At 30.1% G+C, this 14,522-nt stretch overlaps 2 protein-coding genes across 7 annotated transcripts in view; one reads left to right on the top strand and one right to left on the bottom strand.

The window, feature by feature from the left end:
- LOC132923013 (cell adhesion molecule Dscam2) overlaps positions 1–8,728 on the top strand; it is a 131,222-nt gene extending 122,494 nt beyond the window's left edge. For 5 of the 6 annotated variants that reach the window (XM_060986796.1, XM_060986793.1, XM_060986792.1 and 2 more), the window contains 7 exons: positions 1,270–1,413; positions 1,498–1,641; positions 3,292–3,411; positions 6,583–6,722; positions 7,833–7,983; positions 8,140–8,233; positions 8,327–8,728. In XM_060986796.1, coding sequence (XP_060842779.1) covers positions 1,270–1,413; positions 1,498–1,641; positions 3,292–3,411; positions 6,583–6,722; positions 7,833–7,983; positions 8,140–8,233; positions 8,327–8,531 — 998 coding nt within the window. In that variant the 3' untranslated portion in view covers positions 8,532–8,728. The remainder of the gene's footprint in view (positions 1–1,269; positions 1,414–1,497; positions 1,642–3,291; positions 3,412–6,582; positions 6,723–7,832; positions 7,984–8,139; positions 8,234–8,326) is intronic. The other variant, XM_060986794.1, reaches the window with a different exon arrangement.
- On the bottom strand, positions 8,608–12,662 carry LOC132923014 (coiled-coil domain-containing protein 93). The gene is made up of 12 exons (XM_060986798.1): positions 12,327–12,662; positions 11,724–11,837; positions 11,557–11,651; positions 11,377–11,488; positions 10,930–11,076; positions 10,360–10,509; positions 10,139–10,296; positions 9,911–10,024; positions 9,342–9,553; positions 9,148–9,268; positions 8,991–9,075; positions 8,608–8,921 (listed from the first exon to the last, which is right to left on the bottom strand). Exons 1-12 carry the CDS (start codon positions 12,405–12,407, stop codon positions 8,760–8,762), a joined length of 1,551 nt encoding a protein of 516 aa, XP_060842781.1. The 5' UTR covers positions 12,408–12,662; the 3' UTR covers positions 8,608–8,759.
- Positions 12,663–14,522: the final 1,860 nt, after the last annotated feature.

The raw sequence follows: 14,522 nt of genomic DNA, 5'->3' as shown, positions 1-14,522 counted from the left end.
TCATAATTGTACATGCTCCACATATGGGGCCCCTCCTAAGCTATTGATGATTCCTTAGTAATTGAGAAAGTCAAGTGCAGATTCCTATACGCTTTTCTGACTATCTATTAAATGTCTCTTGTGCTATAAATACATGCAGACAGCAGACTACATTTATATATATATAAATGGTTGCGTACGAGTTGTTTCCCCGATATACCTGTTTACCTACACCGACACCTGCCACCTAACCTTGAGTTGATTCCCGGGTCATTATACATTTTTTTAAATATTCAGTCATATATTCAGCCTATTGGCGTAATCTAAAAGACACAATGAGGAGGTGGGCTGACAAGTTTCTCAAAAATGTTGTTCCCTTTAGTTTTTTCATATTTTTTAAATAATTTAATTTTTATTTATAAATTATTTATTGTATTATATTATAATTTATTATTTATTTAAAAAAATATTAGTAAAAAAAATTAGTAGTTAGGTAAAAATTTAAAACACATTGTTTTTAAAAACTGTTATCTGGTAATGAGATCCAGTATACCATGACATCACTTCTATCAAAAATATCTGTTTTTCTCGATTTTTTATAGACTTTCTAATTCCATTGCTCTTGCATTTAATATATGTTTCCGACTACCCTTCTAACAGTTCTAACAGCTCGCACATACCTCTTAATGACCCAGGAATCAACTCGTATTATATACTTAGTAATGGCCCGGGAATCAACTTATTCATAAAGTAAGTCTCGGGAATCAACTTACTTACTGCGCTGTAAATAGGTATCTTAATTTGACTATCCTTAGCAGTTTCCGATCGTATATATTATGTATTGTGCGTTCCACTGTCATTATTATTTCTCCTATAAATCTTATCCAAAACAATTTTAAAAATGTATGTATATATTATATATTATAATTTATATTTACATCATACTCGATTCATACTGACCATTCCTTCCCCCGCCACTTCTTTTTAACTTTTCACTACCTTAATTAACTTATAACTCATCTCTTTACACTCTTTACAGACTATTGAACTTAGCAAATAAAAACCCCACTTCGATTTCTTTTAAATTATTCTCTATTATTTTTCCAATATTGTAGTTGTTACTTTTATTAATATTATCTTTATCGTGTACAAACTTCTGATTTTGGTTCTCAGTGTGTAATAAAATAAATAAATTACGACGGACGAATATTATTTACGTAATTACGTTGCGGGATAATAGTTATTATGTTATCAACTGTTTTAATATTCTATTCATAATGACCGTTTCAGCCGCCGACAACCTGAGAAACCAGAGGAAGTTTACGATAACCGGGTTAATGCCCGCCACAGAGTACCAGTTGCAAGTAGAGGGCCATAACGCCGCCGGATCGACGTTGGCAGACTATTACTTTTTCACACTGACAGAAGACGGAGGTGAGGACATCGCCCAGTCTATCGGCAAATCGTTTGTGATTTTTATTTACTCCATTTAAACATTTCGGTTTATATATTTTGCAGAAGAGCCTCCGCCAGAGCTGGTCGAGAAAAGTCAAATATCTCGTCCGTTTTACTACATGGACATGAAAATGGCTATTCCCGTGTTGGGAACATTTGTCGCGGTTCTGGCGGTCGTTTGCACGGCGTTCGTCTGCTTGAAAAGAAGTACGGCTATACCACTTTTAAAAGTATTTTTCCGTCGTGTTTATCGATATCGCACCGCGCGATAATTATCATTGAAACAATACGATCATCACTTTGATAGTTAGATGATGGTGTTTTAAACGTTTTGGTGTTTTGGTGTACCTTGAAAAAATGGCAGTGTATTAACAATTTGTTACCACGTTTATTGTTGCTACACAGTATGAGTAGGTACCGCCGTCATCACTGTCTCCGATTTAAACCGGGTTTCTACTTAAAGTTGGCTTCACAGCGACACGAGACACAGTAGTTACGTCATCCGTTTCGTCGTGTTCCTTATATTATATTCTAATTGGCCATAGACCATAGTTGGCGTTGAGTGTTGACTAACCATGATCTACTGTGAATTGGGCTGAACTGAACTTTTGAATACGACACGACAGACGACGTATAGCTGTTAACCCGGTTATATACTACATCGCGTTTCGTGTCGTGTTCGGTGTACGTAGGTTATCTACAAACCAACTAACCTACGGTAGGTAACTAAATATCAAAAATACGTTCGGCGCTACGCGGTACGGTATAAGTAGGGAAACTTCGATTTTATGTAAATCTTAATCATATAACGACGTAACTTTGATAACGCTTACAACTATTAGTCCATACATACAGTTATATAGATACTTAAAGTATAGTCGAATAATTTCCACTACAGTATTGTGTGATATTGTTAATATTTATAATGTATGAGCTAAGCGTACATTATTGGTATTGATTTTATTTGGACATCGTTAATTTACTATATATTATGCGCAGTGTTCTTCTGCAGTAGGTATAGGTACCTAAAAGCTTCTCAAAATGTGCTATTTCTTTATAACAGTGAATTACTACCATGTTCCGTGTATTTTAAAAATTACCTGAATAATATATTTTAGTATAAGAATAAAATAAAGATAGGTAAATTAATAAAAATTATTAATATAACTTAATAAGTAAGTAGTTAACAAATAATTAATTTAGCTCCATTATTTTCTAGAACGAAGCTAAAACTAAACCTTAACTAAATGTAAAAAGTTCATATTATTTTCATTAGTACCTATATAAATCACATTAATAGTATTTTTTCTCATCTATACCTTATATAGATTAGGTAGGCTGCAGGCAACATATACCAAGATAATATCATTTTATCAAGAAACAACAACACTATTATGGTATTAAATTAGTTGTTACTATTATTACAATACTAAAATATTTGTATTTAAATATTTAAGATCTTTTATATATTACTTTAATCATTAAGGTATAAAACCATTAAAACCGAGCTTTTGATGGATTATTTTTAAATCAACTGAAAAAAATTAATTAATTTAAACAGTTAATTAAACTATATAGTTAAATTCTTAAGATAATTAGATAATTTACTAAATTATTAAGAAGTAAAAAAATTAATTAAACTTTTTAATTAAGTACCTAATTTATACTCACTGTAGAGATAAGAGAATAAGGTCTGTGATATTGGTATATCCACCGGTACCTATTTAAACGACACGGATCAGTCAGGCGCCGTGAAAAAATAAACAAAATATCAATTTTGTCATGCAGTTTCTGTATTATGGACCTTATACCTTTTTGTATTTATATTGACACTTGACACACAAATATACATTTCAGAACGGGATAGCGTTCCGCCTCAGGGTGCAGGAGATACGCGTGACAGAAGGAGTACAGAAAATCAAAAATATTATGCGACCATCCACAAAGTGGGACTGACCAATTCAGAAAAAATTCCGGGTAAGTGAGATAGCTGCAATCATATTTACAATAAGGAAACTTTGATCCATTATCGTAATATCGTCTATCCGTCTAAGCTGTGATACTATATACAGTACAGTATATTGCAAGGAATATTTTTACATTTTAAGAAGATTCTATTATTATAGTGCCCCATTGCCCCCCTTATAATTTAATGCTACCATTGACGTGAACTAGAAACAGTGCTTGATTTGGAAAAAAAACTAGAAGGGGGACTCAGTGAATGTTGGATGAACGAGCGTTCCACACAAAATTCAATATCACATTACTGTGCGGAGCAAAGCCCCCCACATCACCTTCAGCCACCCATAATCCCCAAAAATCATTACATTTATTATATAAAAATATTTTAAAATAAAGAAACACTTATTTATTTATTACACATCATCCAATGGCATTAAAATTTAAATTACGATTTATAAAGATATATAACATGTTATTATAATAACTCCATCAATACACCTACAAAAAACCGGCGCAACCCATTTGCGCCCGAACCCATTTATCGTAGCCCATTTGCGCCCCAAATCATAGCCCATATGCGCCCGATTCAGATCAGGTGAAAATCGTGCAACGTTGCCATTTATTGAGTATATTGGCGTGTAACTATAAAATCTAAAATAATATTTGATCGTTTCCCAAGCTAATCCTCGACGCACCTCGCACCACAAATTGCGCTGAATCATTTCACAAGCACTTTAACTCCCAATTTTATTCACCTCATCCTCCATTGACTAGTGTAATTGAAAATTTAAAACTTATACAAGTAGAATCATACCTAAAAATAAATGAAATCAAGAAGGGTAAAATAAAACTACGACGTAAAGAGGAAAAAGAAAAAATACAACATACTTAATAAGCGTGGAATGAGTACAGAGGAAAACACTTAAATAAAATAGAATACTTAAAAAAATTTCTTATAAATTTCGGGAAATCAATTTATAATAACTGTATGATTATTTTAATATTATTATAATTTAATTATTTTTTGTGTTATTAACATTCTTATTATTGACTAATGTACCTATATTATTAATTTTGATTATTTTTGACAAAATAATAAATTTTTGATGCAATATAAATAATATATATGTATATATTATTAATGTTACTATTTTTATTATTATTATAATTATTTTATTCTCATAATAACTTTTATTTAAATTGTGCGTTTATCGGCGATTGCACTAATTGGGGTTTCTACGGTTTCTTGTTATCTGTCACAGAACACGATATCGGTCCTGTGTTATCGCTAATGAACCGGGTATATAAGGCTCGGCGAAACGACCAGCATTGACATTCACTGTCTGTCCTCCGTCGTAGCAAGACCCACCCCGGGCAGACTTGCGCGATTAGGGAAGGCATCTGGTATCTATATTTTTTGATCTTTAACATATTATGTTACCTGCACATTACATTGCTTGTACTCGTATTATTAAATAGTGATTTTATTCATACCTATTTGCAGCTCTAATATGCACAAACAAAATTCGACCTTGGCCTTGTTCCGTGGCCTATAATATAAGTCTGACACCGTTCGGGCAGTGCATCAGTGATTGGTTTGTTGCATTTGCGCGAACACTGATCGTCACATCTGTATTAAATATTTGCGTTAATGCATATTTTATTTTTTCTGTTTCCGTGTTATGTGATAAACAGTCATTCGTAGGAATACGTTGTTCGTAAGTTTTCAAGTATGTTTCCCAAACAGAACGTATATTCGTAAAACCCCGTTTCCCTGTGCTTTATCGTCATTGTCGACATATGCGCAGAGTTACGGCGGGTTGCGTTCCGCAGAAATGGCAAGTCGCGCGTACGTCTTATATCTAGCGAGCATATGGCACAGTTCCAGTGACTCGTCAGAGTTCCGCGTTACGGGTATATCGCTCTCATTTGAGCTGCCTGTCTCGTGTGCCGCTGTGATGATCTGACAACGCGTGCGATTCGATTCTGATCCGATTATTCGGTGGCTGTGACGTCGTTGAATGACATACGAATCTGCTCGAAACATTGTACACATTACGAAAACGTTAATTAATTTTTTGGTAGTGTTTGTAAAATTGTAACGTATAATAATTGTCTATTATACAAGATCTTTTTTAATAATACATATATCCAAGTTCATTTAGTTAAGTTTATTATTTATAAACACTTAGTTATGAATATTTTTATTTTATAGATTTCCTATAAAAAATTAGCAATTAACTCAACTGTAGCCAATCGATGTTAAAAGCGAATTAGTGTAAAATTTGTTGAAAAAACACTCATATATTTGGCATATTGACATCTTCTTCTTTTGTATATTATTTTAATAAAAGTGAACGTTCACAATATCTAGGATCGCAGCGGTCGCATAGAAAAAAGGTCTAGGTGTGGTCGCCGCAGCTTAACGATTGATTATTATATTAATTACTCATTATTATTAACCAATTTTTTTTTTCATAGTCGATACAAATATACAAATATTATGGCTCTAATAGGTTATAGGTTATAGGTATATTTTGCATCAGAAAAAACTGATGATTTACAAATTCACTACATCAAATGTTGCGTTTCCAGCGTTCCGTTTAAATAAATAGAAGGGGTACACTAAAGAAAAAAATAAAAAAAGAAGGCGGACTCCGTCCCCTCACGTCCTCCCATAATTCAAGCACTGACTAGAAAGATGTTGGTTTTGAGATAATAGCACTTCAGTTTTTCTTTTGAAGTAATATATTTATATTGTAAGTTGACTAAGGAACTATGAAATAATCATAACACTGGTATGGTTGTAACAATGTGTAAAAACAAAAAAAAAACGAGTAGGTACCTATTCGAACAAATCGTTATGGTATTTATGGTATATACGTACGGTGCACCTTTGACTATCCACAGTTGCAATATTCTTTAAAACTGCAAGATTATTTTTCAAAAATTCCGTTTATAATTAAATTTTTATTGGTTAACTACTAAAATTAACCGTGTTCAATAAACGATTTCTAAGATTTTTAAACCAAGAACGACATATAGTCATTATTATAGTTAATGGTGTGTAGGTAGTTATATCACTGTTGCCAGCACGATTAAAGAAAGTACCTACTATCTTTAATTGTGGTCACCAGTTAAACCATTTATACGAATATTTTAATAATATTGCGATTTTTTAAACAGAGACGTCGGCCGATATATCACCGTATGCCACATTTCCTGTAGACGAGGCACAACGCGGATCCATGCCAATGCTACACAATCTCACGCTGCGACAGCATTCCGTCCACGAAAATTACGCGCCCCCCTCGCATCCGCCAAAGGTATGTAACTTGCTCAGTCATATTATGATAACTAGGATTTTAAATTTAGTACACAAAAAAACGATGAAAAATACAGTTAAAATCTCAAAAATAGAGTGCATTATTAATCCCACAAATCGAGTTTTGATGAAAATAAATAAATATATTTTTAATAATATATATGTATAATGAATAAACATATTACCTATATTATATAGTAAAGCTAACCTAATAAACTTATTATTAAGTTTATATGGCTAAAAAGTAATAAAAAAATTACTAAAAACAAGTACCTACAGAAAATCAACTCAAAAATTTCAAAAAATACAAAATAAATTTTAAAATGTAGGTATTCAATATAATGGCACTTATAACAAACATTATGTAAAAAATATTATTTATTTGTCTATGATAATCATTATTTTATGAAATGTATTAGCTTACATTAGTTATCCATAATATTGTTGTAAACTTATTTAAACTCGTGATAAAGTTTATTGTTTAACATTTTTCAATTTTTTTTTTTTTTTTGGTTCAATACTATTACAATTTTAAAATACTTAATTCAGTATTTTAAAAACCAATTTTTTAACTTCTTAAGAATTGTGGAAAAAAAGTCGTTTTGAAATTAACTTAATATCGAATCAAATATGTTTGAAGAAGTATTATGCGTAGGTAAACTTAACTAATGTCTAGGTATCAGGTCTTCTATAGGACAGTATTTATACCTACGGTACTCTTACCAGTATATTTTGGTAGAAAAACAGCTAGCCGAGATCAAATTCCATATCCCATTATCTAAGGTTTTTAGTTTTTGTTTGAGTCAGTGTTTTTCAATAAATCCGAAAAAGGGGTCTCCGAACTAAATATAAATCAATAATTATATCGTTTAGCTCTAAAATAAGATTTAGGTACCTACCTATACAGAAACATATTATATTTAATAATCACAAACGACAAAATAGTTTTAAAAACTCATAGTAAAAAAAAAGGTATAAAATAAAATTTTTTTATTTATGAAAACGTGTAAAAATTTTAAAGAATAATAATAACTACCTATTTTATAGGCATTTTGAAAAAAAATAAAACAGTATACTGTGTACCATTATTATTAGATTTTTAAAATTTCAGATGTTCAAAAACAGACACGACAGATCGGCTCAAGATTTGTACGGAAAACATTCTACACACAATATTGACGATTCGGATTCTGATGTTGAACAAAATATGACGTCAAGTAGGATTGAATCGTCCAATCATCTGAACAAAACAAAACTTACAAGCGAGTGTCCAAAGTGATATCGCTAAACAAACAAACACGTTACAATATGATCTTCTTTAGTCGATTTTTAATATTATTTCTTGCGTTTCGTGTTTGTTGATAGACTGATTTATTTAACGGTTGTTTAATGGACGTACTGTTGCAATTTGTTTTCAGGTTTTATATACAGCCGGGCACAGTCCAGCACATCGTCGGATTTATCTCCACCGCCAACTGAACAAAAATCACTGCCGCGACGAACACAAACTAGGTAAAAAAAAAAACGGTTCACGCAGGAGATAAAAAATAACTATTATTATTGTTTCCTCTATTATTCAGAATTTTTTTTAATTGTTTTTATTAGATGGTTCCCGACCAATAGATCTAAAAGGTCTTCCTCGATGGCCAACACATCATTGTTTCCCACGAGTAGTGCACGTCGAGCTGAGACTGACAGCAGCAACTCTGACACATTGAAGAAACTTAACCTGGGCAAGTCAACACTGTGGTCAAGACCTGTGTCAAATAACAACCCCCAGAAGCATTCAGATTACTCCATAGCTGTTTAGATTGGTACACTTAAATATAATAGATTTGTTATCACACAATTTTTTTTTTTTGTTATTTAAGAAATTTTGTTATACATAATGATAATATTTAATATTTATTAACAATTTTAAACATTTTTAATTGTTTTAATAATTAAAATATATATAAATAAAAAAATAAATAATAATTTGAATACAATGTACTACTTAAACAGATATTAACGATTGCTTATTGATCCACTATTCAATTTACAGTTGATCAATCTGCTCTTGAAGTTGGAGATTCTTTTGTACTTCAGTCTCAAGCTCCTTTACGGCAGCTAGATATTGCCGGTGTGCTGACATACAAGTGGACATCTGATTGTTTAAATTAGACTTAATACTTTGCTCTTTGTTTCTTTTATTTTCCACCTACAAACAAAGTCATATCGTTATATTCACCAGACCCAGTGCCAAACAAAATGAATCTCCAAGACTTACCCTGTCTAAAGTTTGTTTTACGCTAACGTCTATGTTTTCCAACTGTCTCAAAAACTGTTCTTTTGATTCTGGTGATTTTTCTGCTCTAAAATACAAAATATTTATTTAAAATATAAACAACAAAAATATGCTATAAAATGATCAATTGACAACATACTCTGGATAAGCATCTAGAATTGAACTCAATAGTGATAGTTCTTTGTTTAAGTACATTTGAACATCACTAAGGGTATTGTAAAGAGCATAATGTCGTTTAGTCTCTCGATACCTAGCTGATACTAAATAAAAATGAATGTATAAATAAAACATTTAAAAAATCAATAATAAAAAAAAATTATTCAGGAGAAATACCTTCATTGGATAGTTCAACAAATCGTCTTTGATATTGGGCCAATTCAGCTCTGTCAGGTATTTGATCAAGTTTTCGTTTCATTAGTCCCACAGCTCTAGCTTTCTTACTCAGTTTCGTTCTAGCTGCTTCCACCATGTTTCTAATATTGTCTAATTCTTCTTTAAGTTCAGTGTCGTCTTCTACCGGCTCTTCGAGCAATGCATTAGTTTCCCTATCAAAAAATGGTTGTATACAATTAGTCTAATATCAATTCAATTAAGTGTATAAACAAATAGCTATGAAAACAAAAGAGCTAATAGTAACAGTGTAGGTACACAATTAGTTGACAGTGAATAAAGTACATCTAATTTCACAAACAACAAAATATTTGATGTCACCATTTCATCAACAACAAATTAAATTTTAATACTTATAGTAAATTGAAACATAAATTATTCTCTGCATATCAACAACTAATGTTGGAAATCAAAAAAGTAAAAAAAGATATAATACAGAACAAAAAATAAACATTAAAAAATCCGAAACATTTACAAATTAAATCAAAATAGTATTAATAAACTGACTATACTTTATTTTTCTCTGGTACTCTTCCATTTTTATTTCACACTCTTTTTGGAATGTTTCTTCAGTTTCCTTCACTCTTTCATACTCGGTTAAAAGAATTTTAATTTTTTCATGTTCCCTAGAAAAAAAACATGATAACAAAACATTAAACTAATTTAGTATTCAGATGGGAATTATACATTAATAATCTATTTTATAGAAATCTACTAAAAATGTTGTTTTAATATCTTACCGCCTTCTATTGTCTCCCATATTGTCATTCTGCAAATTTATTTTTTCTATTTTAGTCTCAATTTTTTTTGTTTCCTCTTGAGCTTGTGCTAACTCTTCAGCTAGTTTTAGATTTTCTTCCTTCAACTTGGTGATTTTTTCTTCATCTGTCATAACAGTCTAAGCAGTAAAAATGATAAATAACACAAAAATTAGCAAAAAACACAAGCAAACATTAATTACTTCAATAAAGTCATTAGCGTCAAAAGGTTTCTTAATAAACCATTCACAACTCTCTATGTCTTCCGGTTCAGATATATCATCAATACATTCCATTATTCTCTGTTCTTCCTTATGAAAGGATTTATTTGTCCTATTGCCAGTCAAACATTTCTGAAATAAATATACACATTAAGCAAATATTTAATTTAATTTTTGTTAAGAAAGTCAGGGATAAGATATTTTATAAAAATTTCCCTACTATAAATTATTTATTGTATGATAACAAATTTGCTAAAAAATGTACAATTTGTAAAATTAAAAAAACAATAAGTAAATTTGATATGGGATCAGTATTGTAAAAAAGGGGAAGCCGCTTAAAGCTATGGCCAATAGTGAAATTTAAAATTCACATAAAACATATGTCATAATATTTTAATCGCTGGCCTCTTAAAAATGTAATAGGCCCATGGTATAAATAATTCCAATATACGCCAATAAGTAAGACCCGATAAAAAAAAAACATTCAATAACAGATGCTATTTCAAGTTGATCAGTTAAAGCACAGTATGCATTATCTTTTATACTACTTACTTTGAGATAGAGACATTTTTCCTTACGTTTAGGTTCACTTTCCTGGGCATTTTTAAAACAATTTAACTTATCAAATTGGTTTGCAGCATAGACCATCAAAAATTCACCTCTTTCTTTTCTTTTTTCTATGGAACGTTTCACTAACCACTGAAAAATTATTTTTGTAAATATTATACTATAATAAATACATCATAAAAGTACTATTATACTATCGTCATATTTAGAATTTTCTTGTTATTCACAAAATTAAATAATATTGTTATGTAAAATTATTTCACTTGTCATAACGGTTAAATGATTTAATAACCCAACTAACCGCATTGTGAAGTTATGGAATATTTGTAACTATTTAGTATATTAAAGTAACGTATCAACTACACAGAACATGGTCACAATGTTTAGTACTTATTCTTAGTTTAATAAAATATACTATTTAATAGCAATTACTTGAATAACTGGAAAGACATGGATATAATCAAGGCCTTGAATTTGATGAGGCTCAATCTGGTATGGACACTTCATTTTAGGTAGAACTGACACAATTTTTTCTGTGAGCGCTCTATCAATGATAATTTAGATTTTTAAATAATATTTATAGATCTACATTAAAATAAGATTAAAACTTACATCTTTTGACCAATGACTAACGATTCGTCAAAATGCAAATCAATATCCAAATCAACATTGCAATTATCTATGCACCACGTAAGACCCCCAACAATCTATATGAACGTGTATTTAATAAATATAACATGTAATCATAATACTAAAAAATAAGAATTTATCAGTCATACTTTGTCAAATGGAGATAAGCCTTTAATTCTAGCACGAAAATATCCAGCTGCAATTAACAGATCTATAATTTCTTGCAGTTTCTGTGACTGTTCTTCATCTTCCCTAGTTTCAATCTGAAAATGTAAATATGTAATTGACAATATCATAAACGATGAGACATCATTTTAATCACATTCATTTTATTTTATGTAATTTTATATTTATTAAGAAGACGCTACACCAGCATTTGTTGTTTCTGTCTAACAAGTGAGTAACATGACAAATTTACACTCAGAAGTTCACGTTTAGCTTTTTTAGCTTAAATATTAAAGTATCAACCTATTATGAAACATAATCTAGGTTTGTATGTAAGTTTTTTTATAGTAGTTCAATCTTAGTGTAATTTAAAAATGCTCATAACTCAGTAAAAAACGGAATCATCATAAAAAAACTGAGATACGAACATAGATGATGTTCTTACCATTTGATTTCATAGTAGATTAATTCGCTAAATTATTAAAGCTAACAATGCTAAACGTCAAAATCTAAGGGTAAATTTGCTATGTTTTACACTTACAAGATGGAAACAACAAATGTAAGCATGCCATTCTCTTAATATGTACCTGTTTTTCTCTCCCATCTGCATCGATAAACGTGGTTGATATTTTCAAACTTTTAGGTTTAAACACTTCTCTGAGTGACATTGTTAGATTTGTCTATAAAATATCAAGATTGCTTCCTACAGACAAGCTGTTGGTAATATTAAACCAAATATCTACTAAAAAGTTAAAATAATATTATTTTATTTTATAATTTATTATAAAAAAATATATTTTTTCACAAAATCAAGTTCAAAGGTTAGTACTAATGTACTATTAACAACTAACATTTAACTAATTATTATTATAATAACTTTTAAAGTTTTGACAGAACTAACTAAAATTATTTTAATTTTTAACTATATTATTATCACGGTTTAAGATAGATATCTAATCGTGATTATATTATTAATATTTTGGATACAGAAATGATAACGTATTATCCGTCAAAGTCCGCGGTTTATAGCTGATAACATTAATGTACCTTAAACCGAAATTAAGGTACTAATATCAGGAAATATTTTCAGATCCGCAAATAAAATTGCCTATATTAACCCCTTTTCTACACAAATCCATTGAGGTATAATTAATGTATAATATTGTAAACCACGGACTAAAATATACCTTGGTATATCTTAATTCTTAGTCCGTGTTGTAAACATTAATAATAAAATTTTACTATATAAGTATACTAAGTGTAGACTATTAGTGAAATAGATAAGTCGATAAGTATAGTTTAATATAATAACAAAATTATTACGTTTTATTATTACAAGTTACAACATAAACTATGATAGTATGATGGCGTAGCGTTTACTTTTACAATGAATAAAATGCCGGCCCTCTTCGTGCAATTATATTTTTTGTATTAAAAGTACAACTTGAAATTTTAGATTCTGAGCTGAGCGATCAATATATTGATTTAACAATGGTCAATGATGTGTGTTTCACTTTAAGAGTGATTTTGGATAGCGAATTAAATCCAATTAGTACTTTAAAAAGGTAAATATTAAAAATTAGGTACCAGTACTTTAAATGTTAATATTTAAAATAATAATAATAATTGAAGGAATGAAGGGGTGAGTAGATAATATATTAGTGCCTAGTCGATACACAATATGATCACTGTCCAAACCAAAAAATTAAAATTATTATAAATATAATTGCAATGACAAAATAATTTACTTCATAATCATATCAAGTCATAATTTAAAGTTTATAACTATAAATCTTAAAAAGTTTCAGGCCTCTAACAGCTCTAACATTTATTTTAATTAATCTATCTCTCATTTAAATATTAAATATGATGAGACATGAGTTAACACTTTTTGGCAGCAGAGCATGTAAAATTCGAACCTGCTCTTCTCGACACCACCGTTTCGCCGCCGCCAACAGTTTAGCCGACGGAAACTTAAAATCTCATTTATTATGTGGTTTTACTGGTTTTAGCCTTCAAATCCTTTTAAAACCATTATTTGTATTTACAATTTAAATATGAAATTATTATTTTATTATTTTATAAATACCTAATAGGAAATGTTAGAGATGCTTTAGCATCACTTATTGTAAATGATGACGATTTCTAGTCATTGAATCGAACACAGATTTTTTTTAAAATTACCTAGTTTCATTGGAAAAGTACGTCTGTTGACTTAAATTGAAAGAAGAAAAATTAAATTTAAAAAAGACCCCCTCGTAAAAGTATAAAACGAGTACAAAATAATACAAATCCTCGTCAAGGTATTTTAAAATATAATATTATATTTACCGTAGGTAGCTACTACGTGTTATACATAAAAATAATCGTCTATAGAAAATAAAAAGGCGTTAATTCCTAATATCTACTGGCCGTCAAGAATAATGAACATCACACTATAACTGGCTAGTAATAAATAAAAATAAAAACGTTTTATTGGTCGTCTGCAGGAAGGCGTCGGACGAAACAAGAATTTAGTTCATTTGCAATTCACAGTTCAAACGTTAAACACCACACAAGAGTAAATGGCTGCAGTCTGCGAATCAGCCAACATCGATGAAATCGAATACACCGACTATTATCATTATCGCAATCCAATGATTTCGTGCATTGAAGGTACAGCAGTTGACGAACCGACGGCGTATACGTAATACGTAAAATTTCAGTTTTTAGTTGAAGCCTTAGAGTAATAAAACTATAGAGATGGCATTATGCATGAATCATTAATATGATAGTGAAGCAAA

Source organism: Rhopalosiphum padi, chromosome 2 (assembly GCF_020882245.1).
Source record: "Rhopalosiphum padi isolate XX-2018 chromosome 2, ASM2088224v1, whole genome shotgun sequence".
Lineage (NCBI taxonomy): Eukaryota > Metazoa > Arthropoda > Insecta > Hemiptera > Aphididae > Rhopalosiphum > Rhopalosiphum padi.
This window is presented reverse-complemented; position numbering and strand designations above follow the sequence as displayed.